The 25,594-nt window shown below is 30.7% G+C and overlaps 3 protein-coding genes and 1 long non-coding RNA gene across 12 annotated transcripts in view; 2 read left to right on the plus strand and 2 right to left on the minus strand.

Moving 5' to 3' along the window:
- LOC126835846 (aryl hydrocarbon receptor nuclear translocator homolog) overlaps window positions 1-1,692 on the plus strand; it is a 29,802-nt gene extending 28,110 nt beyond the window's left edge. For all 6 annotated transcript variants that reach the window (XM_050568695.1, XM_050568694.1, XM_050568691.1 and 3 more), the window contains 2 exons: window positions 767-902; window positions 966-1,692. In XM_050568695.1, coding sequence (XP_050424652.1) covers window positions 767-902; window positions 966-1,144 — 315 coding nt within the window. In that variant the 3' untranslated portion in view covers window positions 1,145-1,692. The remainder of the gene's footprint in view (window positions 1-766; window positions 903-965) is intronic.
- A 3,105-nt stretch (window positions 1,693-4,797) lies between these two features.
- LOC126835847 (proteasome subunit alpha type-7-1-like) lies at window positions 4,798-5,896 on the minus strand. The gene is made up of 2 exons (XM_050568696.1): window positions 5,231-5,896; window positions 4,798-5,161 (listed from the first exon to the last, which is right to left on the minus strand). The coding sequence occupies exons 1-2, from the start codon at window positions 5,753-5,755 to the stop codon at window positions 4,928-4,930; spliced, it is 759 nt and encodes a 252-aa protein (XP_050424653.1). The 5' UTR covers window positions 5,756-5,896; the 3' UTR covers window positions 4,798-4,927.
- Window positions 5,897-8,044: 2,148 nt separating this feature from the next.
- On the plus strand, window positions 8,045-9,332 carry LOC126835869 (uncharacterized). The gene is made up of 3 exons (XR_007685253.1): window positions 8,045-8,059; window positions 8,372-8,661; window positions 9,125-9,332. It is a non-coding gene; the product is annotated as an uncharacterized LOC126835869 (long non-coding RNA).
- A 2,739-nt stretch (window positions 9,333-12,071) lies between these two features.
- Window positions 12,072-25,378, minus strand: LOC126835504 (GATA zinc finger domain-containing protein 11-like). 4 transcript variants are annotated; one of them, XM_050568146.1, is made up of 4 exons: window positions 16,290-16,848; window positions 15,887-16,134; window positions 12,952-13,198; window positions 12,072-12,763 (listed from the first exon to the last, which is right to left on the minus strand). In XM_050568146.1, the coding sequence occupies exons 2-4, from the start codon at window positions 15,910-15,912 to the stop codon at window positions 12,422-12,424; spliced, it is 615 nt and encodes a 204-aa protein (XP_050424103.1). In that variant the 5' UTR covers window positions 15,913-16,134; window positions 16,290-16,848; the 3' UTR covers window positions 12,072-12,421. The 4 variants fall into 4 exon arrangements, with proteins under 4 accessions (XP_050424103.1, XP_050424100.1, XP_050424102.1 ...); XM_050568143.1 differs by lacking the exons at window positions 15,887-16,134; window positions 16,290-16,848 and adding an exon at window positions 24,872-25,378; XM_050568145.1 differs by having other exon boundaries at window positions 15,887-16,848.
- Between the last annotated feature and the right edge of the window lie 216 nt (window positions 25,379-25,594).

Raw genomic sequence — 25,594 nt, forward strand, 5'->3', positions numbered from 1 at the left:
ACACCCACAAAATTTACATATTTTACAACTTCAAATTACTGTACTCAATTTTTTATAGATATAGTTGAATTATTTCTAAATTTATATGGAATATTATAAATAAACATTGGTATACCAAAAAAAATATAACAAACCTTTTTTTCTAGAAGGGATGGACAACTTTTTTTATTATTTTTTTTTCAAGCATAGTTTTTAGGATATAAAATCTGAAAATTATATTATAGGTAGTAGAGGTCTGTGCAGTCCTAACAAAATGGGACTGGACCATAAAATTTAAAAAAATACTAATTATTCGAACCGGACTGTCCCGTAAAGTATTATTTTGTAACTTGCACCAACTAAGCCCAGGCTAAAATTATGTTATTAAAACCTGGACCAACCCGGCTCAGATTAAACATTTCTTTAAGAAACCAGGAACAACTCGGTCCTGATTAAAAAAATGTTAAGGAACCTGGCCAGGATTAAAACTTTATAACCTGTGACTTCCCCTGTCCCAATATGCCTCAACCCCACTGTGTTGGTTTTTTTTTTAATGTGAATATTATTTATTTAAATAAAAATAAGAGTTTATTGAAATTGATGTCGCACTATATATGGGGTCATAATCCAGAAGAAAGTTAAAAACAGATTTTTGAAAAATAATTTCCATCTCAAAAATTATGGTTTTTTCCTTAAAATAATAGTGTAAACAAAAAATAAATGAATTGACAATTTTTCCTGCAAAATAGTTTATTGAATACTTGTTTAATCACATTTTTTATTTTAGCCGGTCACTGAAGGTTACCAATACAACCAAGAAATGAGTCCGTCCCGTTCACCATCAGGTCCAACTTACACTCAGTTAGGTGCTGGTGCGCGACAAACGACCTATCATAACTCCTCGCCAGTTACTGCATCTCCTGGTATATTTTAAAAATAAAATTTGGATTTGATTATGTGATTAAATATTCAATTTTTTTTTATAGGAATGTGGGGGTGGCAAGCCGGAGCAACTGGCGCTACAGCTGTTGCAAATAATGTTCCACCACATCCTCACGGTGGTCATCCTCAAGAACTATCTGATATGATGATGCAGATGCTCGATCAGAGCGCTGCTGCAGCTTCTTTTGAAGATTTAAACATGTTCAATACAAATTTTGAATGAGTTAACCCAATGTAGCTAAATTGAAACATCTTGCTGCTGTTCATCGTTTGACGCATGCGCTCATTATAAATTACTTTGGCTAAATTTGGAATTGGTGTTTATCGCAGTACAATTTACTGTCTCAGCATGATGTGACAAATTAGCAACTATGTTTCTTGTCAGATAAATGCTGCAATATTTGATCAAATAAATTCCAAACCTTTCATATTATGTAGATAATCTCATTTGTTATTATTGGTTTATTATGGATATTTCTTTTTATAAGTATCTTAATATATAAGGATAAAAATGTACAGTTTATTATAAAAATATTTTGACAATTTAATGATAGGTATAATTTACAACACCTAATTTTCCTGTATTTTTTATTACCTGCATTTTAAATCGTTAAAGTATGAATTGGAATTACTTTTTTTTTTCAAGACACTTGGCATCTTGCCAGTTATTTATTTTTGTAACTAATGCTATTTTCTACCTCTGTTTACTTTCTCTCTAGCATTTCAGCCCTGTAGATAAATTTTTATAGCATTGACGACTTTTGACTTCAATCTTCATTTTAAATTCTTCCGGTTTAAATTTCAAGCTTTGGTCGAACCAATGTCAACTTAGTGCCATAATAACCGTAATGTTCACCAATTAAACTTTAAAACTAAAATTAAACTTATTTCAATAAGACATCTTTGTAAACCTATGTCGAAAATTACTTTTAGACACATATCATAAAATATCTAATCCTTCCATAATTTAGTTTTTATTTTTTCAAACCGACTTGTTTTTAATAAACTTTCAGTAGTACTTTTATAGTTTTATTACAAAGTATAATAGTACTGATTGCAAAATAAAAAAAACAGTGAATCAAATAAAATCTACTGGGAGTTTTTTCTTACATGCTCGGACCATGTATACAAAACTGTATATATTGTATGTTTTAAATAATTATTTAAATTACTGTCATAAGTGTGTGTGATTTTTTTTATACAAGAATATAATTTTAAAGCTATTATTTCATATTAATTTGTTATTCTATCAATTTATATCATTTTTTTATTAAAGAATAATAATACGACAACAATTTTGTTGAATATTTATTCTGTTTAAATATGTGTACAATATAAATTGTAAACAATATTGCGATACATACATATTATTCATAACATATTATATTAACCTCTTTCACTTCTATCACCAATACGAATTTCTCCTCTCGCGCAGTTTATTTAAAATATCATATGTATTAACATACATAAATTGATTGTAAATAATACACTAAGTTTATACATAAATTTTTTATTGTACAATATTATTATACAACAATATGTATTAGGTATAAATTATAATAAATTTAATTAAATTAGAGGTTTTTTTAATTATTTAAAAACAGAATTTTTTAACCTTATTCCTTTGAATTTTTATTTGTGGTTATTCTACCCTAAAACAATTATTTTGTATTTATTTTATTAACTAGTTAAATCTTTTCATACCAAATACTATAGTTAGTCATCTTGTGATAAAAGTTGAAAAATTATACCCGTGAAATCCTAAGATGTTTTGTTGAGAATTATAAATTAACTTAAACATAACATGTACAGAGTACTCATTAAATTAAGGGCCTCTGCACCTGCTTATTTTTGGTCAAAAAACACTTGTTCTAATTTTAACTGTCTTCTGAAACACGTTATCCAATAATAGTTTTAAAAACGGAAAAAGATTTTAAATACTTAATAGATCAAACAAAGTACCTGTTTAATAAATTTTCGTTTTCAATGTTGTAAAAATCATTAAAAAATTGAAATTTTTCACACAGAAATGAAGAATAATTTTTAAATTGTACCACAATCGATACCTTATAAATGTTATAAAGAATTAATTTATGTGTTTAAACAAAAATACTACCTGTATGCATTACAAAAGTTGAAAAGAAAAATTAAATTTTAATATAAATCCCCCTTTCCTGTGTTAATATACCGGGTGATTCTTTTAACGCCATACTCTAGTTTACTCTCAAAAAAATAAAATTTTCAGTTTTTCTTTTTGGAACATTTTAGTTTATGCTATATTACAATATTAAACAATATTCAATTTTTTATCTTTTTTAGTATTTTCTAGAGCATTATCGACTTTTGAAACTTAAATGGTAACAAATATATTTTATTATCTTTTTAAATTAAGAATAATTTTCTGAAAATGTTGACTGGTCGATAACCAGTTTTAAATAAATAAGTTTATTATTATTATAGTTTTAAATTTTGGACAGATATCTGCGCGCGTTTCTTAACCGCACTCCACCTCCAGTCTTAAATTTTAAACCTAAATAACTTGAAAAATAATTATGCAAAACTGGTTATTGACCAGTCATTTTTTTCAGTAAATTATTCTTAATTTAAAAATTAAATTAAATATAAACGTTACCATTTAAATTTCAAAAGTTGATAAAGCCCTAGAAAATACTAAAAAAAGATAAAAAATTGAATATTGTCTAATATTGTAATATTGCATAAACAAAAATGTTCCAAAAAGAAAAACTGTAAACTAGTGTAGGGCGTTAAAAGAATCACCAGGTATATGTGGGGATTAAAAGCAGACGGTTTTATAAACTTTTTACTCTTAAAAGTCTAACAAAATTACGCCTACCTAAGATGGTCCGATTTCAATTGTAAAAAATGTATTGCACTCTGTTCTAGGTTATTGTGGGAATACATTTTTTATATTTCAATTAAAAGTGTGTTTTAATCCTATTTATATTTCTAAAATTTTTAGTATTCCTACTATTGTTTTTTATATGCGTAACAGTTATTCAAAAATTGGTTTTCAAGATAACCTAGAGAACAGGTCGAATACATATTTTTATATTCTAAGTAGGAGTAATTTTGTCAGGCTCTTAGGTCTAAAATGGTTTCTTGTAGGAACAAAGTGGCTTTTACTCGTAGAAAAAATTGTATACGTTAAAAATTATGACTTGAAGCTTGTACAAATCCTAAAAATAAATTGACAAGGTCAAAATTTATTAAAATCACTTTTATCTTAAAAATTGCCTATATTAACCAAAAACCGCCCGCTTTCCATCCCCTAATGTTAAATTTTAGTGAACAATTGCTTTAATAAATGTTGGTATAAAGGCCCGTTAGTGTAGAACTGAGATTTCAGTTACCGACTAGTGATTTCAAAGATATTTAAATTCCAACTCTCGTGTACTTGGAGATAAGTTAAGTATTATTAGTAAATCTAATCTCATCACAAATAGTCAATGTGAAAACACCTTATTTTGAGAGGTTACACCAAACTTCTTTTCACATTCCTTATATTAAGCATATTCCTTATTATTCCTTATTAAGCAGTTTTCCATATAATTTTATTAAAATATACATGCAAAACAGACTGATGGGGTCACATATACAAATATCTATCTTCAAATATTTTATGGATTATTCAGATTTAACTGTATAATTGGAATATTACAGTTAAATAGTCTATGTATTAATTATGTACAATTATTAAAAGCTCTGACTGGTTTTATGTCAATTTGTAACATTAAAACAAAGTCAATTTTGTTTAGTACTTGTTAATACTGATTATTTCGAAACATATTAATATTGAGTTCATAGTTAACAATAGAATGTTTATAAGGTCAAATGATTTTACTCAAAAATATCCAATTAGCTTTTCAATTTTTGTTATTATATTAATAAAACCAGTGTTATTAATATAATTAATAATTGTAGATACATACAAAAGAAAAAATATATATATTCCTATAAAAAAACCAAATATTGTAATTAAATAAATTTATTGTTTGTCTTTTTGTTTATTTTTCTCTTTTTCCAAAGCTTCTTTTTCTGCTTCTATAACGTTGACCATTGCTTCAAGAGAAGCTGGGTCTAGCATTCTCATCTTCTCGTTGTTTTTTAATACAACCAGTTCAATGTTCTTTTGACCAGATTGGACCACTTCTAATAACGCTCGAACTGCTAATTTGATAGTACCTTGTTCTGTACTGACAGCTTCATCGTTATAATTATCCTAAGATAAAAACAAAAAAAATGACAATAAATAATGTTACTATCATGAAACATGTTTACCTTTTATTACCTGTAAAAACTCTTTGACCAACTTGGAATTGCGTCCAGTGGCATTTGCTTTCCACTCGTAATAAATACCAGACGGTTCCGACTGAAAAAGATGTGGAGTACCATCGTTGTCAAAACCCGCAATTAAGCACGATATACCAAATGGACGACGTCCATTACTTTGGGTGTATTTTTGTTTAATTGAGGCGACGAACCGAGTGATATATTCGGTAGTTACGGTTTCTCCCAGTGTAAGGTACTGAGACTGACATTCCATCTGTGCACGGTTAATGATGACACGAGCATCTGCCGTCAGACCAGCAAACGCCATCACAATATGGGAATCCAGGGGACATATCTTACGGACGGTGCGCTCTTCTTGAAGCATAGCAATCGACTTTTTCTCTACTCCGAGTACGACACAGTCTTTACCCATTACACCAATAGCCGTGCATCCTTTTCTTACCGCTTCCTGTGCATATTCAACTTGCAGAAGATGGCCATCAGGTGAAAACACCGTGATCGCTCTATCGTAACCACCAGACATAATTGTAAAACACAAACAAAAATTAGAAAACGTAAAAACTAAAGAAAATTATTTTACTTAAAAAATCAAAACTACTATGAGGCTGTATTCTAATTCATATACGACCAACGATGACTATGTGTATTTTGAATTGAGAAAATTCGGCATTGTCTTTTGTTATCAACATGCGGTATCATGATCAACAGTGCAGCCAACCTAAGGACGATCGTTAAATTACAACTGTACCAATCGTAGATGTTGTAATAATCAGAAGGGAAACCTAGGCCACGACTGATGTGTCCGACATTTTGTTTTCGTGAATTAAGTACAATATTTAAATGTATTTAACTAAACTCCGAGAATAATATGTACCAATGCATTATGTATTAAATAATTCATCATTACGTACTTCAATTTTTTTTCAAAATTGATTTCCTATTAGGAAAAATTTCTTTTAGAATACGGAGTGCGCAGTTTCTACTTTTAACCTTATAAAGTACCTTCTGGGTAAATCGGTCAGAAAGAAGTTGCCAGTCTTAAGTCGGGTTTCCTTATTCTTAATTTAGAAAAATGTCTTATCATAATATTATTTATATTTTTTATTATATACTAAGGTAAAAGTATCTATTAGACCTATTTTTAGTTCAAACATAGCATAACCCGAAAAATTTACCACTCCTAGGGTAGAATGGGATTGAAATTTGGAGATTATTGTTTCAATCTTGCATGCCTAATGATAATAAGCATATTCACTCGATTAGACCATTTTTCACGAAGTTATATCAAGTACAATTTGAAAGATGGAAAATTTACCCATTCTTAATAGGGTGAAGTATAAAACTTCTCTGTCTTTAAGCCCCCCTTCCTCAAAGTACAAATTCGACACAACTACAGATAGAGTTGCTGATCAGGTAAATCAGTCTAGCTATTCAAGTTATTTACAGACAAAGAAACCTATCACAACTTAGCATCAAGTTACTATTTAGAGAAGTTCCAAAAAAGTAGGACAAAATTTAAAAACTTAAAACTTGTTTTAAAGAGGAAAATTATCGAATAAAATATGAGACAATAATTTAATAGGTTCGAATATAGAAAATGTTCGACGCTTTTGAATAAATAAATAATTTATATTTTTAAATAGTTGTAATCGAATAATTGTTTTATTTTTTATTCGTTATTTGAACATTTTGTCTGGATAACAATTTTTCTCAACACTGAATTATGTAGCTACATAGAATTATACAGCTAATACACCCATTGTCCCATATTTCTAATGGGCAATGACTGTTTGCTGCTTGTCTAAATTGGGAATGTAAAGATTCTCTATGAAATCGATTAAAATTTAGGTTAAGTTAGGGCTCCACTTATATATTCCTATGATATTCCAACCTTAGTTGCACGGGGAGTCAAAAATTGCAAAAAAATCCGTGTCTGCTAAATGTTGAATCAGTGACATAATTCATGATCGTTACTATAACTTCCATAACTAATCCATCCTATGTGTCCTATGAAATAATATTGGTATTTTTGTCTATTTAAGCCCTACTATTTGTATAAATAGACAATGAATGAGTCCTGGTGGTATCCAGTGGGTTCCAATCCAGGGGGCCTTTGTCCTTTTTCAATTCTACCTATGAAATAATAAGATTCAGATTGTTTTCACTGGTAGTACGTTATCAATAACTAGGTGGACTTTCCATTTAAAGATTGGTGGGTTACTATGGCGACACTCTAGAAGGACTCCACGAAAGGAGTCCTTCTTTGGATACTAACAGGAATCTTAGTTTTGTGTAAAAAATTAGCAAGCACATCAAAAAGCGAATCCTTTAATATATTTATCTATTAATTTATACAGGCTGCCGACTAGACCCTTTTGAACATACAACAATTATTGAGATAACAGATAAAATTAGTATAAAATTAAAATAACTTAAAATATAGAAATTATACATAATTAGATTAACAACAAATCGTTAAAGGTAGGATCCGCATTGACAGTCGACATGAGACGTCTTTAAAGCTCATTAGTCATATAGTTGGTAGTGACTTGGGGGGACGTGAGTGGAAACACTGTAATCTCAGTGTTATTACACTTACTTTTATATTTTCAATATATAGTTAAACTTGTAGCAAACGGCTAAAACACAATTAAAACTTAAAAAGGAATAAAGCATTATCATTTTATTAATTGATAATATCTATACGTATTATTGGAGTGTAATATGGTACTTCTCTCTCTTGGTACCTACTTATGATATTTAATTGACTAATAACAAACAGTCAAAACTTACATTTTCAGAAATTCTTTCGTGTTAATACACTCGTGTATGTAGAAATTACACATTAAATAGCGACAGTACATTTATGCATGTAAAATGTTTATTAATTTAAAATAAAATGTGGATTAATAATTGTCAATTGATAATTATAAATTATTAACTAGGCTAGTATTAATTAATTTTATTTAGCGATCATATTTTTATTTCATCAACTTAATAATATTATTAATTTTGTATGGCGTGTATGATGTATAATAATTTATGACGTTTTGCATTATTAAAAACGTTCATACATTATAGCATATACATTTAGCACAATAATATATTATGATTTATGACAATGTACATATTTTAACAGGTGTATTTCTTTTCGAAAACCATTTTTTCCGCGAAATTCACTTAGGTTTTTGGTGTGTACCAACACGTTTATGAAAAATATTCTACTGTTCATGTTTCATTTGTCATTTGATAAGTGTTGGTCGTTCTCTTTCAAATACCTGCGCTTGCACTAAAAACGACAACAATATGAGTGTACTTCAATTGCGATCAAGAACTGTACACAATTTGGCAAATGATTACGTGGCACTTAACGTCGAATCGTACAATGAAAAAAAAAAATCTATTAAACTCTTCAGCCTATGCAATTGGGTAAGTTAAAAGATTTCTTATGGAAATAATTATAATGCACTCGGGTATAGGTCTTATTTTCAAAGGCAAAACTATTTATATCGTTAAAAGTGAAACTGACGAGTTAGGCGCAAGTAGTGTTTGGCTTATTCAAATGACCAATATTTTATATTATTACCATTAATAGTACATGCTTTGGGAGATAATTTCAAAGTAACTAAATTAACAATTTATAAAAGGAAACTTCAAAACTTTATGATTTGCCGCAGTACACATTTCTAATTTCACTTCTATGTTGGTATTAAGGTTTAAAATAATTGTATAGGTACTGCATGTTAGGTGATTAATAGTGTTTGCGGTTAACATTATAATTAAATATAATTGGTACATACGTAAAATCACATCCACATCTTATATTAGCCTTACTTTATACGTTGGAAAATGGCAATCTTAATGATCCCTTTTTTTGTTTTTTTTGTTAAAGGCGTTTTACAAAAAGATGTCGTCCTTTAAGAAATGGATTTTGTGCATGTTTTTAATCATAACGTTGGGCATATCAGTATACTTTTTATTGTTTCACAAATATAAAACTTTAAATATACGACCCCCCACTTATGTTAAGCTATAACAAGTAAAACATACATTGTCTATTTTGTTTGAGATTTTATTTAAAATAAACTTTAACACAATTATTTGTTGCAATAATATTATTTCATAGACTTAATTTCCAAATTCCAAATTCCATTCTTCAGTTAAAATACCTATAATAGAGTTTATTTACATTGATATATAATTTAGCTTTCAATTTTAATATTGTTTAATTTTAGTTAATTTTTAAGCTTGGCTGTTGTGAACGAACGGACACATTAATTTTCATTTAAGTATCACTCTAATAATATACTCTTAAAGAAAAAATATTACAGCACGACAATTATTATGATAAATTATATAAACCGAAGAGAAGAAACTTGAAATAAAACGAAGCGTAAAGTATAATTATTACACGTAACAAGAAAAACAATTAAATGTGAAAGCCATCATTAGTAAAAAAGAACAACGGACATTTAAAAAACAAAGGGATCAAGGCCCAAGGGAGGAAGCCTACCCAAGGACACTTAAATGGGAGAGCATTGGAAAGCATGATCGTAAAGAAGGTTATGACTTAAATCGCTTCGTGCAAAAAGGGCCTAAGTCACCATTTTATCAACATCGTGATTATTACAGATTCGTTATCACTCTACTTAGACGCATCGATTCATGTTAAACAAAAATTAGTCCCATTACAAGAAAATTATTAATTTTTGTAATAAGGGTCTAAGTCCACTATATTTAAATGCTAATAATCTGGACTGCATTTGAAAATAATAATATTGTTTTACATAATGCAATTTTACTGTTTAATATCTAACTTTGATAAAGCCCTTATATGTTTATGCACTTTGAAACATATTAAACGTTTTTTCATTTTTCCAACAAACTAGTGTTGTAACATAGGTAGTCAGGTGAGATATTTCAGAAACCTAAAGGTGGGTAGAGAAGGGCGTGTTGTAAAGCTGTAGACGAAGATTAGGGTGATAGACAATAATTGTCTTAAAGAAAGTGAGTTTGGAAAGATAGAGGACAAAAAAAGGAAGTGTTTTAGGGGCATATTCCCACATCAAGGAGAGCGCGAAAAAGGTATGAAAAAAGGAAAATAGGAAGAGGAAAGATTTTTAAAAAGAAACTTCCAGGCAATTTAACGACAGCTTATTGGAATGACAGGAACATTTAACTATGATGCTCATTATGGACGTGAAGCGGAAAGCACCAACAACAGAACAAAGACATGAAGCAAGGAGGGAGTTGAGTTTTTGCGGTGAATCAAGGAGGCTGAAGAAAAAAGGAAAGATCCATAGACCGCTCTAGATACCACGGATAACATTGGTAAGGAATAGTAAAAGAGATTTGGGGGTAGAGTCCCCAATTAAAGCCAATGGTGGCTTGTTAGAAATTGGACTAACGCGCTATCAAAGCATAGTGGTACATATAGTGAGGGATCCATTTAAGTTTGAGATCAAGTATGAGGTCAAGTAATTTAATCCTTTAAATTCATATAAAAGTGAATTTTTAATGCGGATATGGTGTTTAATACTGAATTGTACTATTTATATTATTTAAAGTATTTAATACAAAAAATAAATAATGACTACAGAGAGTTCAGTGGCGTATTTATTATTTTCTTCTAGAGAACGATAGGGTTGTAGGTATATATCTTGGAGATCACCTCATGTAATTACGCCACTAGTATAGTTTATGCATTTTTTTATGACTGAATGAATGTCTATTATAAAAATTATATGAGAAACATCAGAATACAGTTCTTGTATTTGGTGACAATCTATCAATATAAACACATTTATGTCATTTACATATCATCTGCAAGGGCGCCCACAGGTGAAAATTCAGGGGAGGGGGACCGCCTATAATTTTACAAATTTGGGTTATTTGATATACATTTTTTAACTTGCGGAGGAACTAGAGGGGGAGTTGTCCCCCTGCCCCTTCCTGTGGGCGCCCTTGGTCATCTGAGAATAGTATAAATAAAGACCATACATACTTTGAGAAATTAAATAAATAACAACATTGTATAATGGAGTCGAGTTCAATGTAGTAGCGAAAACAAGTAGTATGTACACTTAATAGGTGTTAAAATACTGAGTTTTTTACTTTACCCCTTGAATAGAACCACATGAAATATAACATATGTTTTTATTGTTACAAATTACAATATAACTTTATGAGTAGGTAAACTTAATTAAACTGTACTAACTCCAGTTGTATTCAAAAATAGTAAATAGAAAACTACTCATATTACAAAAATAAAAATAGAGATTCTTGAAAATGTTATCAATTACAAAATATCCTTATATATATGTATACATAACTATAGTATATACCTAAAATAATAAACTCTTAAAATGTACATAACATTAAGTACATAAAGTTAAACATCTCTTAAAGAAAAATAATTTATTTATATACAAAGTGATTTGGACACACAATATCACATTATTCAACATATTGTCACAAATCTACTTGAAATACTAATTTGATCATTGAAAAATATTTTAACATACATATTTTGTTCCAAATACCATAATTTTGTAACTACTAAATATTATAAGTGTTAAGTATAACTGTTTAAAAAAAAACATTTTTATAAATACAAAATGATTATGTATGAAGTTTAAACTTAGGACTTTAAGTCAGTTAATGAATAGATGATGAATAAGTTTGATAATAAGTTTGTAATTATTATATTTCCATAATGACTAATATAAAATTATTATTTTTTTAATGGCACTAACTTATATTGTATTTTTAATTGGTTCTTTTTTTTTTGTACGTGTCATGGCAATAACCAGAAAAATTCAACATAAAATATTAAAAAATTGTTGCTGATATTAATAATTAACTATATATTACAATATATAGTTTACAAAGGAAATTGATAAATAACACAACAAATAAGACAATATAATACTTAATATTAAAATATTGGAATTTTAAAAAAAAATATTATATAAAAAAAAGGAAGACCTGTTAGGTAAAAGTTAAGACTTGAACACGGTCACGGCAGTCTTTTACATATAATAGAACAAGAAGGCAATCGTGACCATAATCAATCATATTTTACATTATTTTAAATATTCCCTCATAATTGTACACATAAAAATAGTTAAGTTTTAGTTAAATGTTCATAACTTAGAAAAAAAAAAAGAGATATGGAACTGCAGTATCATCACATTATTGTACACTCACAGCATTGCATAGCAAAATATAAGCACTCCATGCCGCAACTAGTTTTATCTGCATCATCTTCAACTGGGTACTCTTTAACAATACCATTACTGGGTTTATCACAACCGATTCCAGGAAACTTGCCATCACCGTTACTCATGTTTGGATGACCATCTGTGTTGTCTTTGCTGATCATAGGTTGATTACTTTCGACTGACTCGTGCACAGAATCTTCATTGTCTCGCTTTGCCGAATCTGCACTGTTTAAGCTGTCCGCTGAAGAACTAACACCTCCACTCGAAAGCAGTTTTTGATTGTTGACACTGATGTTGGCATTGCGATACTAAAACAACAGTACATAATTTTGATATAATATAAATTCACTATAATAGTAAAGAAAAACATATCTGGTTCACACTTCTAAGACAACATCAATCAACTTCTACAAGTTTTGTTTTTCTTGAAAATACAAAGCAAGGCAGCACGTTGATTTATGATGCCTTTGTAATTTTATTATATTTTGTTACTAACCAATTCGTTGTTAGTGGGTTCATTGCTGGTAGATGGAGTGTCATTGGTGTCCAATATTGTGGTAGCTGTGTTGGCTTGAGTACCACGGTCCATTGTTTGTGGCCGGTTGTTTACGTTCTCCAAGAGTATACGACCCGGCCGCGGAGTGTGACGGGGATGGAGCACAGATGCAATGGCCGGATCCGATGGGGACTGCACTTGAAGTTGGGTAGTTACTGCCGTAGACTTTGTTTCCGTTTCGATCAACCTGAACATAAAACAAACAATACCATAAGACAATTTGTAATACAATAATAGTAAAACAGTTATTACCAACCGAAACATGTTTTTTTGTTGGTTTTTCAATAATATATAAACCAATAATTGTAAATAGATGAGCTGCAAATCGTACGCAAATAAATTATCCATGCTATGGTACACTAATATAGGTAATTATGATGACCTGTAGTAATACTGAATTAGATATAGTAATCTATCATAGTTTGCTTACAGTAAAGTCACAACTATCAAGCCACGTACGTTTCACATGGTATACTGAAATGTTTTTATTTTATCGATAACTGCATGCTGACGTTGCTGCATTTTTAATAATTATTATTATAACATAGACAAATATAATATAACATATACCACATTCTATCAATATCTTTCTTTGGTTTGTTATGAAATAACGAGATTAAATTTCAGGATAATAAATTCATCAATCGCGTATATTTAAAAAAAAAATCCGATAAAATACAAGAATTTTTTTTTTTTTAATCATTAATTATTATGAATAACGAACTGAAAACTCTAAAAAAAATGAATGAAATGAACTAACTTTGCAAATTTTGACGTTATAAAATTTAAAAAAAAATTATGGGCGCAAAATAAGTCTATTGAAACTATTCTTGTTTAATAATTTCTCATCCGTTTTTTTTTTATCGCGAAGGCAATATGATAATAATAACATTTATAACAGCTGGTCACAAATTTTAAATTATGTTTTTCTTAAACCCGGCTAGCGACCGTTACATTTTTTTAATTTTGGGGTTAGTAAAACGGCAGAATCGATAAAACTATATATCTAGTATCAGTTATCTGCTGTAAATGACGAAGTGCATCATCTGGTTTTATCTAATCTGTTGAGTATGTTAAAGGCATTAGCACAGAAGTGTTGCCAACCTTATTTTTCATTTATTTCAAATAAATAATGACTAAACATATTTACAAAAATCCTATTACCATAAACTAATACATTTGTTTTTTTTTCGTGTGAGATTCATATCACAAGATCAAAAATGTTGCACAATTTTTTTATTCTATTTATTTTTAGAGTTTATTAAGTTTGAAATACATTTTAGAAGTAGGATTTTAACGTACAAAACACGCGTAAAAGTTGGAAAACTTGTAGATTTAAAAAACTAGACGTGTGACGCGATGAGAAAAATTTTAACCAAATTCAATAAAAAAATGTATGTATTTTGGTTTTTATTTCTAAAAAGTGTCAAAATAGTTGACATATTTTTTTATGAATAAAAAAAATTAATCCAAGCTTAATTTTAATGTAGAGCGACCTACCGAGGTACCTACGGAAAATATAATTCAATTTTCTTTTATTTAATTAAAACAATGATTACTAGATTACACGTCATGTGTAGTGTGCCTATAAAGTTACCTACTTATATTTATATTTATTTATATCTTTAAATGTTAACCAGATTTTTACGAGAATAGTGTTTTATTTATTTAACATAATTTACGTACTCGTAAATGGTTTTTGTTAAAAGAGACATGGAAATTCAATTGATGCCAAAAATACGACTTACGTAATGTGTAAAATAAAAATGTAAAATCCAAATTCAAGGTTGATTTAATAGCAACTAAATTCGTAATCATAATGAAATATACATAGGTTATTACAATATTTCTTAAATCGGTATCAACACGTTTTTTATAACATAAAATGTGCCTACTTTTTTTAATGTTTATATTTTTTTCTTATACCTAAAATACTTATTAAGGTATATTATGTATTTTTTTTATTTTTATTAATGGTAAAGGCTTCAATTACAGGATTATTAGCCTAGAAGTTAATGTACGGTATATTATGTATTATATTATATAATATATACTATACGTATATTTTATTGTATTCTTCAATGAGGAGATATTTAATAATGTACGTTTAATGTGTATTTTAATACTTAGTTAACATTTATAAAACCATTTCAGTCAATTTCAATTAAATTTCCTAATAATGATAATTTTTAATTTTCCAGCTTCCATCATAATGGAATGTAATTATGAAAATTGAAGACTTTGTCGGACTCATACGATAACAGTTTTTAGCAGCACTCCACATTTATAAAAGAACATATTATTACAATCATCATTGAGCTCTAAATCACTTCATAATTTTAACAGTGTAAAATTTGTTTTTTACGATAACAGCATATAAGTGAACACATCGAGTGGACTAGACTTTAAAACGTGCTGCCAGTTATTGTACGAGTAGTTCTGAAAATCAGTATACAAATTTTTTTCTAATTTTTTTTTTTGAAAATATTATTGAGTTAATTTTAACCATATTTGAATAATCTAAAATTAAAATCTAATTTAAACTAATTACACGTTTCTCAGATACAATCGTGTTAGCCGAACAAATGTCAACATCACATATTCTTTAATATGTTAATTGTTTCATAGCACCAACGTATGTCATTTGTGAAACTATGATAAGTTTTTAAATCATGAATAATAATAATGAGTTTTCATAGAGATAACAGAACACTACCGAGACGTTTAAACAATCGTGTGATTTAGCATATTGTTTAGTTACACTTTAAACTGATACCGGTTGATTACACTGAGTTGTTATATCTTAGATTAGAAATCAACAGTTAGGTGGTGTGAGGCGGTTTGGACATGGTGGGGGGGGGGGGTGAACACTTACCTCAACGGTGTCCACAATAACGCCATGGATGTGTCCCTGTGAGAGTGAGCGTCACTCTTTTACAAGATGGCGTATCCAAGAACGTATCGAGTAGACTACTTGAATGTTATTCCGTTATTAGCATAATGAAGTATCGCCAAAGGTTTTTGGGTACGCGAGAACCATTTAAACGCAAACGACCGGAGTGCACTTCCCAAGAGGAGCGGCTACCACAACTGGGTTCCAACAGAATTAGGTACTCTCTACTGCTATAGAGATCATCAACGAAAACAAAAACGCACCATTGCGACCGGCACCGTCAATGACCGTCGATTGATTGACAGAGAACGACGAAGAGGCAACAAAAAAACAACAACGTAAGATGATTAAATGACTAATAAAGAAGCGGAAACTACAAAATTACCAGAGATTTGTGTCGCCTCGGCCGGCAAGTGTAGGCAGTAGGCGAAAAGTAGGTGTCGAGATGCTCACGCATGGGGAACAAGCTTGTTGTTTTTTGCTCTATCTCGCTCCGACGGTCACACAGATTGTAGGTAGTGGATTTTTTTTCTTTTTCTCGGTGCGCAGATCCGATAGAGAGTTTTAAATTAAAAAACAATAAAAAATCACAAACGTCCAAATTGCCCCACGGCGCGTACGTCGGTATAATACCTATCACGGCAAACTAACTATTTACAAATATTGTCGGATACACTTTGCATGTAGCCAGTAGCAGCAATTAGATAAGTGATGTTTTTATTTTTCATACACAAACACTGAGCTGGTGTTGTTAGACTAGTAGCCAACACGGTGAAGTAGTTCAGACGACGATGGAGACGAACCATTCGAGTTGAGTATTACCTCAGGCATATTATCTTATACTGGTTAAGTGTACAATAACAGGTAACTCATTATAACACTGTTTTCTCTAGACGACTATAAGAAATTGTTGTAAAAACAAGAGAAAAAAAATAAATTTGTACGGTTTACGCGAAATACGAACACTCGGCACGCGACGAAAACATAATTAAAAATATATTAACATGGTTACCGCAGTTAGTTACATGATAATAATAAAATACACATGCAGCCAGACAACAGTAATTAGTGTTTGACAGCTGGCTTTTAATGCATTCACACAACACAAGTGACAAGAGCTCTTATTATTATTATCGCGTGTGGCGTATTTAAATATCCATTGTAAGATAAATCGTTTACTCGCGAATAATTTACATATATTTAAAAAATTTAATTTCAATTTTCTTTGATTAGTCTTGATCTGTGACACCACAACCTAATATGAGACGAGACTGATTAACAGTGAAACGACTCGATAGAAATTTTAGTTCATTATAAAATAATATTATAATGGTTAAATGGGTTTAATGCCACATTCTTCTCGGACGGTGGTGTTAATGTTATCACAAACACAATCTAATGTTAGATTATTAGAAGCAATTTTCATTCGTTTGATTATTATTAGTAATTACTAATCTACGATCGAGGGCATCAAAAACAAAGGGTCAATACAAAATAAGTTAGTTTTGCAATGCACCGTACTCAACGATCAATAATTATGATGTTTTCCAAAAATAAAATATTATGAAATTATTAGCGAAATCAACATCCTTATTATTACCTATTTGGTATTTTTATTGTATGGTGTTATTTAGGCCAGTACAAGGTGCTGATTAGCTTGATAAGGTCGGTTACTCGGCATTTAGAAAACATTAAATATTTAGATACTTTCTGTAATAAAAATTACCTATTTTGCTCAACATTTTACTCAATTACTATTTTAAGATTTATTGCACAATGATAATAACTGTAAACTAGATTTTTAAATAAAAGCTTTTTTTATCAAAAGACACGATATGACGTGGATATAGGGTATAATCTGGTGTTGAGTAAATGTGCGTAGTACTTATTCAATTTTTTTATTATTATTATCTAGGTATACGAAGCAACGATGTAAAGTAATAAAAACAAAAATGGGTAACGTTTGTCGTTTGTACAATATGAGTTATAACTTTTAGATAAAGAATAATTTAGACTGGCCAAAATACCAAACTTAATAACGATATTCATAAAATATCAAGTAATACCGGCATTGAAATTACGTAATCGTTCAGTTGATTACACTGACACTATACATTATTTTTGTTATTTGCGCATTAAGCTTACAAATCTCAACCTCACTACTCGTTTACTGACATACCCTATATTATTATAGCTACATTTTAATTTTATTACGATATAATAAGTAAAATGTATCACTAAAAATGTATAAACACATTTTTTTTTATTATGGCCAATGGATTATTAATTGAACTATAAATAAAATATCTTTTGAGTTGAATCAAAGTTAATGATAATACTACGAAGAGTCAGTTAAGTAAAACTAAGATTGAAATTTGAAAATGAGATGTAACATTTGAAAATTATTAAAGAGGGATGTTGAGTAGATGTTGTTCATTTGAGTTATTTAAATGACTTTTTTTCTAGTTTAATAAGATTTCGTTTATTTTACTACGGAAATCTGAATAATTTAAATTATTTGAATTCTTCGAATTAAAAAAACATAACTTTTTACCTGAAACTTAAATACATCTAACAATATAAATAACAATTTAAAATGTTCATTAAAAAACAAAAAAAAATCAAGATAGCCATTTTATAAAGTACATTTTTTACCTATTCTTAATTTTTTTATAAGGTTGGTAATGTGTTTATTGGTGGTCGATATCAGGTTATGAATAAGTACTTAAGAAGTTATTATCATATAAAAGTGTAGGCAAGGTGGCGAAGCACAGGGAAATATTTTAATCTATGCGCTCTACTTCACCGCATTTACTTTCCCAGATAACCTCAATTTTATTAAAACGATAATAACTTAAAAAATATTATCAAATTCAATCTTAATTTATTTTAATTTTTTTATTTATTAATAAAAAGTGATATTTAAATTTTTTTATTTATTTTAAAATAAACAATATTTGTGGTCTATAATTTAATTTGTCATTTTGAAAACAATGTTATAGAATATATCAAATCTACGTGTCCCGCCCTGTATTGTTGTAAAGTAACGTTGAGCCATAAAACAAATAACTATATTGTGGTTTAATTTATAGATTCATCATAGGATTTATATAGGTAACGTGAAAATTAATTTCGCAGTTTCTATTGAAGATTTGTATTTAAAAAATAAACGTCTAATATCACTAAATAACAATTTGCCCACGTGAGTCTTAATACAGCATAATACGAATTACGATATATTATTACATTGTAAAATTATTAAAAGTAAACCGATTTTTCAGGGTGGCGTGGACAAAAAAAAACTGAAACGGTATAATGCGCTATGGTAATCGAACACTGTGCGTGGCTAAAAAGGAAAAAACTGATCATACACATGTACATAAAATTACGTAGCATATTTCTGTATTTCATTGAAAGAGAGGGTGGAAGTATTTAGGACTTCCTCCTATACATTGCGTTAGCATCAGCCGATACCAACGCGAAAATGTCCGTGACAAAATGCAGAGTAGAATACATACCTAATATACAAAAATATACACTATGTGTTCTAAAGTAATACCAACAATAATAATGTCACAGTGCGTTCAATTCTCTTATGTCTCGTATCCGGTCGAAATTCAACACATATTATGAAAAAAAAATCGCCTTAGAAGAATAAAACACATTTTTTTACTTCAAAAATGGCTTTTCGACAATTCCATTAAAAAAAATTTTGAATCGGACAAATGAAAAACTTTTTTTTTTAACAATAAAAATTTTTTAAAAATATAGTGTACAGCCGTAGCGTTCTGGGACATACTGTATATTATGTACAAACGTTGTAATAGCCTCCACCGGTAGCAAAATTCGCGTACAATACATAACCATAATAATAATACACAATACATAATGCCCCGTAACTAAGCAGGTGAAAACTATATATTAGTACTACGCCACCGCGCAACGTTTCCATCGCCATCGGACCATAAAGAAATGCTCAAATCTCCGGGTAGAGCAACTGCACCTATATATATATATATAAATCCATAGATTGATGTATAAAATATTGTGGTATAATAGTCACAATTTACAGTACACCATGAACACAGGAGACGACGCAACAACAATGCACGGTGTGTTTCACCCAGTTTAACGTCACGGGTTTTGAAAGAAAAACATAATAAAAACAAAATTTTAACGATCCCTTTTTATTTTTTTTAATATAATAAAAGACGACAGTAAAAATATAAAAGTTAATAATCAGTTTTTATCCGCCGCGAAAATGCACGCACAGACATGAAAAAAAAGATTATCGAGTAAGGTGCTCTCCTCTCCTCCCTCCATAATATATAATAAAAATATAGCGGTGGTTGTACATTACAGATGTCGGTAACAAAAAAAACCCACCCGAATAGATATTATGATTTTTTGTTTTTTACGACCGGGTTCCAAAGCTTCTTTAAAAATAATAAAAATAAAAAAAAACAAACAGCTGCCGTCGTCGGTGGGAACCACTGGAAATGCGGCGGCAAAAAAATACTTAGGTACTCGGTCACGTTTTTTGTTCGATACTTCCTACTCCTCGACGATGTATACCCGTCCGCTATACACGAGTACTTGTAACTTGTGTATATACTTATAACATATTATGTATACATAGTACAAGTCTACCAAAAATGCCACGCTCATCATCAACGACACGCGCCCATTGATAGACGGTAACTTGGATTTTGTGAATGAATCGACTTTCATTTTGAAAAAGGTAACGGATGCGCACTGGTTTCCCTCCAAAAAGTTAAAGCTTGGACCACGGGCTGTTGTTATGATTTGAATTGTGCACGAACGAAAGTAGAACACGAGCAAAGTCCAAGACTTCATTTAGTAATATTATTCGTAGAATCGAGATTTTTTATATATATTATGTACATGAAAACAATTAATTGCCACGCAAATGGCTAAGCACCTTGGCGCTACATTTGAATATTAAAGTACTTTATAGATACCTTTATATGATTAGGTAATAGACGTACAAGTAAAATTATTATTATATTATTTGCAATAAATAGTACTGATTAGAAACGCGTTCATATTACAAATACTGAGAAATAGGAGCAATTAGCATAGACCATCAAAGGCCGGTCACCCGCTCGTGAGTTAGATAAAGGTAATTAAATATCAAAATGAAACATTATACTTATCATATTATAGTATATACTAGTGAATGCTTCAAATATAAAAGCCGATAAAAGTTATATAATTGTACACTATTATTAGTTGTGAGGTATTACGTTTTAAGAAAATAAAAATTACTATAAAAAAAATAAGATCGTTAACAGGGCTTGCAATGTAAATAGACCAGTAGTAGCTAATAAAACTATATAATCATATTTTAAACAATTATTTTTTTATTTCAAATGTTGAATAAAAATAATATTGTAAACCGTAAAACTACTATGTAGATAATAGCTCATTTTATTAGTTTATTAATTATATAAACTTACTTGGCAGCAGAGCCAAGCAGTTTAAATACTTAGGGTCAGTTATAACTGAAAAGAATGAGACAGTCAAGGAAATTTCAGCAAGGATACTTGCCGGCAATAGAGCTTACTATGGACTAGCAAAACTGCTAGGATCTAGATCTTTATCGAGGGAGCTTAAGATACAGCTATATACGACATTACTGCGTCCAGTTATAACTTACGGAGCGGAAACGTGGCCACTACGAAAAGAAGATGAAAGAAAGCTGATAGTATGGGAGAGAAAAGTTCTAAGGAAGATTTATGGACCGATGAAAGATAGCAATAGTAATGAGTTAAGGATAAGAACGTATAATGAGCTAGAATTACTTTTCCAGAAGCCGAATATATTGGAGACAGTAAGGAGTAAACGACTAAAGTGGGCTGGACATGCTTAGCGTAGTCAGAATCCCTTGCTACGCATAGTATTAGAAAAGGATCCAGCAGGGAAGAGGCCACTGGGAAGACCTCGTATGAGATGGGAAGATCTGGTAAAAAAAGATGTGAGTGCCTTAGGTGGAGGACCAGATTGGAAGGTACGAGCATCCGACAGAGATGGTTGGAGGGAGGGGTGTTTGACGGGATAGTCCTAGCGGCCGTTTGCCCGAAGAAGAAGAAGAAGATTAATTATATAGCACTATTGAAAACAGTAATGAAATTGAACAAATACAGAATTACTCTGGAGACCGAGAAGTATGAAAGCACGTCTATTCATTATTTAATTTTAATGTTACAAATTAAAAAAACGATTACTATGCATAAAAATGAAAATATGCATAAGAAAAATAATGCTAAAAACTCTGGTACATTCATTAGTTGTACCAAATTTAGTATTTTAACTGGAATCGAATTTTTTTTTTTAAATAAATTTAAAGGGCATATTTTCCTATATTGGCCATTTTAATTGTTGACTGGTATTTAAATTTAGTACTAAATTTATGAAGAGACAATACGAAATGATATTGAATAAGCCATTTTTATTAATTAAATGCCTCGCACCTTTACATACTAATACATAATTTAAATAATTAGCAGTAAATTTGGAGTAACTTCATTAAACAAAGTAATACTAAAAGAGCGGTTTTTTTTATATCAACTAATATAAACGTTTACATGCCGTCCGTTTGCCGTCATACAGACAATCGCCCAATACTCCTCTTGCGTCCATAGTCGACTAGGGTATTGTCGGTCCACCGTCACAGCAGCGGTAGCTAACATTTCTCTCAGTTCTACCAATTCAGCGTGCAATGATTTTCGTGTCTTTTTTCTCATACTGTTTTGTTCGTTTCCCCGTTGTGCGAATTATTATTTTCAATTTTAGTAAAACACAAAGAGCTTTTTCGAATTTTAGAACACTCGCCATTGTTGCACGCGCACTACGCACTTTCTGAAGGGATGTTGTGGAAGGGATGTTGTGAAAGGACCCTTTGAAGCTACAGGGTAACCAACTGTCAGATGCAAAATTATGATACCTACCCTAAAATAATGACATGAGAGAGACATGTAATATCTTGCCGTCAGTGCAAAAACTAAAATATATTCAATTTTAAGTTACACAAGATTGCTGATAGTAAAAAAGACGTTTTTTAAGATGCACTAGTTATGCTGTTAAAAATTACGGATTAAAAACTAAAATACATAATACGTTTATCAAAAAAAAATTTTTTTTTTAAAAATCAATTAACTCGAAACATGATTTTTAAAATCCCTATAATAATATTTTAATGGTAGTATTTTATTATTTTTTCAAAAACGTTAATTTTAAAAATTCCACAAATCCGGTGTTCTTATTTGTTGGTACTACAGGTAAACCGAGAGGAAGAACAGCGATGACAACGGTTTGGGGTTGAATATCATATTCAAAACCCATTTTATAAATGATTCAATGCTGTGACCCATATTCTGAAGCATGTTATTTTGTGGACAGGTTGGCGGGTAGGTATATCTGTTGTCCGTACAACAATACAAACCACAAGTCCTCAACAGTGTTAACCGTGAGTTGAGATTTGTCCAGCACAACGAAATATAATGGCGATGTTTAGGGTTTACATATCTTATACGCCGGTAATTCGCAAAAGCAGCATAAACACATTTAATAACGGCTGAATACGACGCTGTATTTTTTCAAGAACTTTTAAAAAGAAATTATAATGTATAACGGCGGCAACCGACTATCCACCCCGCTATGACGGAAACGTGGAAATCACTTGAATTTAATTCAACCGCTTTTGAGGGTTTGGAAACTTTGAGCCGGACACGTTTTTAACATAATCCAAGTATTATATAGGTACGAAAATATAATGAAGAGCAATTTGTTTTCCCTCTACCTCCGAGTCTATTCTGATAATATAAAATAGTGATACACGACCGAGTTGATGGCTATACCTCCGCTTTGATGGAATGTGACAAAGGTCACGGTCGGATGTGTACCACCGGCTACTACTATATTCATGAATCATACACCTATTTAAAACCGTGTATGCGCGTGATGCATGTACATACGACGAGGATAATAATATTATTATCAACGTGAGTTTTATGTGGAGTGTCCGTATGCACATGTAGTTTCTTTATTCTACAAGACTAGTCAGAAAAACCGGTTTTCTTTACGAGATACCGGAATACGCCGTGTAGAGTTTTCGTGTGATACCTATTATGTATGATATATAATATACAAAAGCAGTTAGCACAATTCGAGTTCTTGTTCTACTCCGTGTCACCTTGATGATATTATGATAAAAAGTAAAACCGTCTGGGCGTCCTAATCGCGCGCCGACACAATATTATTATGCTGCCGTGTCAACAAACTTAGTCCACACTCCAATATAATATTATAAAAAATATATATATTATTTATTATAACAATGTAAGATTATACACAATAAGATTCACAATGCGACCCGGTTGAAAGTCAAAACTCGAAACGGTGATAAAAACTCGTCGTGGGCCCCAGCTCGCCAAACAAATCAACAGCAAACATTATAGTACTAAGATAAAACAATACTTCGTTCTTCTTTGTAATCAAACAGACAAGCGTTGCACCGTGTATAGTCAGTACTATAGGTACCTATTTACTACCTAACGTGTAAGACTATCGCACTGAATACCGTAGAAATTACAACCGCTATGAGTATGTATGTAATCTCCGGACGTTTGGCAAACATCACATATATATGTATCAGCTAAACACATTTTTTACATCGGAATATTGTTGTACAAATTGTTGATTAAAATGGGATTATAGTTACGACGAAATCAGTAGTACCTTTGACTCGAATCGAGTAAATACAAATTCTAAAATGAACACACACATAGGTTACGTTTAATATTAATTTCAGCTATTATTTATGTACGGTAACAAAATCGCACGTAATCAAAACCTCAAAATAGTCGACGGAAATTTCAATTGAAAAGGTCATATTAATACAAACGTATTAAAAACGGTTAACAAGAACGATTATATTATACTAACGTAGTGGAGTGGTTGTGGTATCCGTTTTGGTAGATGAATTTCACATGGTGGTTGTTGATGCTGTTGTTGTTGTTGTTGTTGTAGTTTAACGCGCCATTCTTGTGAGGGCTGCCGTTGTGGTGGTCGAGTTGTTTCCTGTACGGTTCGGTCTCGAACCTGAGCACTTCCACTTTGTCGGAATACATAATTTGTCAGTTTTCAACAAATAAAAAAACTCAAATTGTAATATCGCCCCAATGGACGCCGAATGAGATGAATAATGGGCAGTAAAAATAATAACAGCGAGCCGGCAACGTCGACGACGCCGATAAAGCCGACTAGATGCGATAGCGGAAAATCCCTTACAGAATCGCGACTTTCAAATGCCGAATAAAAAACACTTATGAGTCAGTACGTAGGATACTCGGAATATAATAATAAAAAAAAAATGTTAAATACTGAAACGGCCGTCAAATGATAGCGTCGTCGAACGTTCGGATCCGGACTGGTTTCATTTTTCTTTACACTATAATTCCGCGGCGGCGTTCCTCGGAGTTTGACCGTCTGCCACCGCCTATAGCCTGCCTTCGTTGCTGCCACCGGTGTGTACGTGGGAAGGGGCAATCCCCTATTTGTTTCGTTTCCCCGTGCTGCGTGCACAACACCAACAAGCAGATACACACACACACACACACACACACAATACATGCTAGCATACGCAATATTCAATAATATAAATGTAAA

The sequence above is a fragment of the Adelges cooleyi genome, unplaced genomic scaffold, assembly GCF_023614345.1.
Source record: "Adelges cooleyi isolate 19-005CV unplaced genomic scaffold, UGA_ACOO_1.1 ACOO_flye_CR_arks_rails_tigmint_CR_PRNA_23, whole genome shotgun sequence".
NCBI lineage: Eukaryota > Metazoa > Arthropoda > Insecta > Hemiptera > Adelgidae > Adelges > Adelges cooleyi.